The sequence below is a fragment of the Triticum aestivum genome, chromosome 5B (assembly GCF_018294505.1).
Source record: "Triticum aestivum cultivar Chinese Spring chromosome 5B, IWGSC CS RefSeq v2.1, whole genome shotgun sequence".
NCBI lineage: Eukaryota > Viridiplantae > Streptophyta > Magnoliopsida > Poales > Poaceae > Triticum > Triticum aestivum.
Genome location: NC_057807.1, coordinates 421,262,918 through 421,266,928, shown reverse-complemented (window position 1 = coordinate 421,266,928; position 4,011 = coordinate 421,262,918). Strand labels below are relative to the sequence as shown.

General features: G+C 52.3%; 1 protein-coding gene across 1 annotated transcript; it reads left to right on the top strand.

Moving 5' to 3' along the window:
• The first annotated feature begins 490 nt into the window (after positions 1–490).
• On the top strand, positions 491–1,786 carry LOC123116280 (uncharacterized). Its single transcript, XM_044537261.1, has 2 exons — positions 491–884; positions 983–1,786. The coding sequence occupies exons 1-2, from the start codon at positions 507–509 to the stop codon at positions 1,466–1,468; spliced, it is 864 nt and encodes a 287-aa protein (XP_044393196.1). The 5' UTR covers positions 491–506; the 3' UTR covers positions 1,469–1,786.
• The last annotated feature ends 2,225 nt before the right edge of the window (positions 1,787–4,011 follow it).

Here is a 4,011-nt window from a genome sequence, read left to right as displayed (position 1 = left end):
ACTACAGCATGACAAATTCCGGAAACACATGATAATTTTCTCGGTTGTTGTATGACAAATTATTCTACTATAGCATGGCATTGATTTTTCTTAGCATGACAAATTTCTCTGTAATATTGTATCAAATAGCTCTGTTATAGCATGACAATTCTATTGTGTAAAAAAAAACATGACAATTCCAGAAATGTTCCCTGAGAGTTTTTGTTAGGGAAAGCTCTCTCATGACGCCGTTATCTCGAATGAGCCTACCGGAAAGAACGATCGTTCGCGACAGAAACCCCAGGGAGGACACGTTCTCTCCCTACTGGAGTCCTATATAAAAATGATGATTGCATCCAAATTGAGAAAAATATTAAAAAGAAAACTTGGTCAATGTCTAGTACACTGTCGAGCTCGAATATTTGTTACTTAGCGTTGAACCCGAAGCATTATAAACCCTCCATCTAGCTACGGACCTCCGATACAATGGAGAGCCTACACTCCTTTTAAGTTGCGGGGCGCTTGTCATGCGCGTCCACATCGATCCCCGCTCAGCCGAAGAAAAACCCATCCGCCGGCCACGGCGACAAGATCCCATTTATACGCACCGCTCGCTCGCTCGCTCGCTCTTCACCAGAGGAGAGGCCACATACATATCGCATGCGCGTTGCACAAGCAACTCGACCAGATCGATCGATCCCTTGCAGTTGGCTGGAGCAATGCCTTGCTTGGCGCACGACCGCCACCCCAGGCCCCCGGCCACTAACCACTGCAAGTCCCTCTCCTGCCTCATCAGGGAGACGTACGCGCACTGCCATGTCCCCTGCATCGGGATCGCCGGCGCCGGGTGGAGCTCCGGCGACGACAGCGACGACGACGACGATGACATGCTCGATACCAAACAGGTAACGGCAGAGCATGATATAGTCATGTTCTTGATCGATTTACTTGGGGAGGTCATGAGTAACAGCAGAGTAATATATATCTTGCGTTGATGCTGCAGGTGATACTCAACGAGATTAGGAACCGGCAGCTGAGGAAGGAGTCGAGGTGCAGCGCGGACTCGCCGGCTCTGTCCAGCGCCTTCATCTGGTTCTTCACCCCGCTCGATCCGAGGAGCGTTCTGGAGAAGGTCTCGAGCCCTGAGAAGTGCATCGTGGCGGGGGAGGAGAAGGAAGAGGCGGAGGGGGAGGCGGGCAGCGACGCCGGCGACGTGGAGAGCGAGGCGTACTTCTCGGTGAAGAGCTTCTTCACGCGCAGCACGAGCCGGGCGGCGACCGTGGCGTCGCTGACGGACATGGACCCGCCGGCGACGTGGGATGGCTTCCGGGACTGCGAGGGGTGGCCGTTCGGGCTGTGCCGCCGCCCCGCCGTGCCGCCGCTGCCCAGCACACCGGCCGACTCGTGGAAATGGCGCAAGCAGAGCAGCGGCCGCAGCCTCGCCGCGAGCCCGCGTCCTGCTCACAGTGACAAGATCACAACGAGTTGAGCGGCGGCGCCGCCATTAACAAGCAAGAACATTATAATTGAACCGCCCGTGTGTTAGCAGACACACCGACCTGCTTAGAATGGGGTAGTAATTTTCATGTGCTCATCGGTATTTCGTTCAACCTTGCACTAAATACCGGGGAGCACACCAAGATTACATCCAATCTATACAGGGTACGAGATGTGCGAGAGTGCTGCTGTGGTCTTGCTGTTCTTCTCCTTGAAGAATTTGTCCGCGTAATCGTAATCCCAGTAACTGAGATGCACGTGCTTTCTGATTTTCAGAGCTGCATCAATCATGATATAATTTTATTGTACACAAATACTCTCTCCGTTCCTAAATACTCCCTCCGTCCCAAAATAAGCGTCTTGACCTTAGTACAATTTTATACTAAAGTTAGTACAAAGTTGAGACACTTATTTTGGGACGGAGAGAATATAAGTCTTTTTAGAAATTTCACTACGGACTACATACGGAGCAAAATGAGTGAACCTACACTCTAAAATGAGTAAATTGCTGAAAGCCACCACATTTGTGGCACGAATACTGCAAAACCACCACTTTTGTCAAAAATTTCAAAAAACCACCACTTCCTCGGCAAGTGAGTAACAAAAAGCACTAAACGTGCTGTGAGCCGCGACTAAGTGAAAAACTGACATGCCTGGCCCACATGTCAGGCTGACTTGGCAAAGAATAAACAGTAGAGAGGTGACTAGGCTCTGGCATTTCGTCGAGTACTTCGTGTGCACACACAACACCTACTCCGTCGGTCCAGCTCTTCTCCGGCGATGCTGCCCTTTCGTCTGCACCCCGACGAGCTCCGCCCCTCCTCTGCGCGCGGCGAGCCTCGACGCCGCCACTCGCCCACGCCATGGCCGCCCACCATGACCCGCTGGTCGACGCCGGGCACGGCAGCTCGTGCCCTCCTCCGGCAGTGCCGTGCACCGCCTCCCTGCAGCGTCATGTGGTGGCGGATCGATTGTTGCAGGCAGAAAAGGGACGCAGAAGCAAGCGGATCGAACGAATCGGGAGCCGCGGCGTCGACCTGCTGCTGGCCAGGGCAGATCGATTCGTCTGCGTACGGCCATGCTACGGGCGACTCTGGCGGCAGGCTCTCGCCTCGCCATCGACCTCCCCCGCCTCCCTACTCTCGGGATCCGGCTGTTCCCCACATCGTCGGAGTCCAAGTCACCGCCGCTCCAGGAGCCGTCCTGCGCGACATCATCCCGCGCGAGGAGATGCTCCACCCGAGCCGCTCGCCAGCATCTCGCAGTTGGGTACGGCCGCGTCCGCCGCCGCCAGTCGTCGAGGAGTGCCCCCTAGCTCCGCCGTCCTGCAGCAGCATCGAGCTCAAGCCGCCGGCGGATAGGAAGAGGGAGAGAGGGAAGAGAGATGTGAGGAGGAAGACGGAGGTGTGGGGCTGACATGTGGGCCCTTTGCCACGTCAGCATATTATCCATCTAGGCATGCCAAATTAGCCTGACATGTGGGGCCAACACGTCAGGTCCGCTGTTAGACGCGTCTCAGTTTCAAATTAGTGCGATTTATTACTCACTTGCCGCAGAGTCGGTAGTTTTTTATGATTTTTGGCAAAAGCGGTGGTTTTGGAGTACTCTAGCCACAAATATGGTGGCTTTGAGCAATTTACTCCTCTAAAGTATGTCTATATACATCCATATGCAGTCCGTAATGGAATCTCTAAAAAGACTTATATTTTAAAACGGAGGGAGTATAAGATTAAGATGTTTTGGATATTTCGGTATGGACTTATGTCTCTATACGAACTGAAATGAGTGAACGAACACATTAAAGACGGTATACATCTGATTAAGAAAAAGTTAAAAACATCTTATATTTATAAACAAAGGGAGTAGTACTTGTTAGTTTAGTTGTGGTCCCTGATGTTTCAGAACAGCAGAAATGGAAAATGGGACACCTTTGTTGCGTATCTGTTCGGCACTCCTCGTGCTGTTTCTTCTTCTGTGAATATCTTTCTACCCAAGCAGTTTTTTGCTCCACTCGCACGAGGCAAAGAGCTGAAGACAGAATTTTGCAGCACCGAATATATAAAAGGCATGACTAAAGTGAAGCGGGAGCGCACACACGCACGGCTTGTCAAAATGACATGACACGACCAAAGGGGAAAGAGAACCGGATGCCAAAGCATTGGCGTCCGCTGAGCCGCTGGGAGGGACCGGCCGAGCACTCGGGCGCTCCACTGCGGTCGACATTGTCGACAACGCTGCAGCCTACGGCCATGATGTCTTCGATTGTGATCCGTGATATACTCTACTCGGCACCAATTCTGCGCGAATCGATACGGCATGGCACAGAATTCAGAGACGCGGATAATGTGTGGGACTGTGCGTAAGTCAGAGAGCCGACGGCCACATCAAGGAGTGCTTTAAACGAGTGGTAGGACAGTCGGAGATCAAGCAGCCCTGGTTACGGTATGACATGAGATGAGATGATCCTCGAATTGGAGGCTTTCAATAAAGATACGGTAGTCAACAAACATGAGATGATCCTTGAATTGGAGGCTT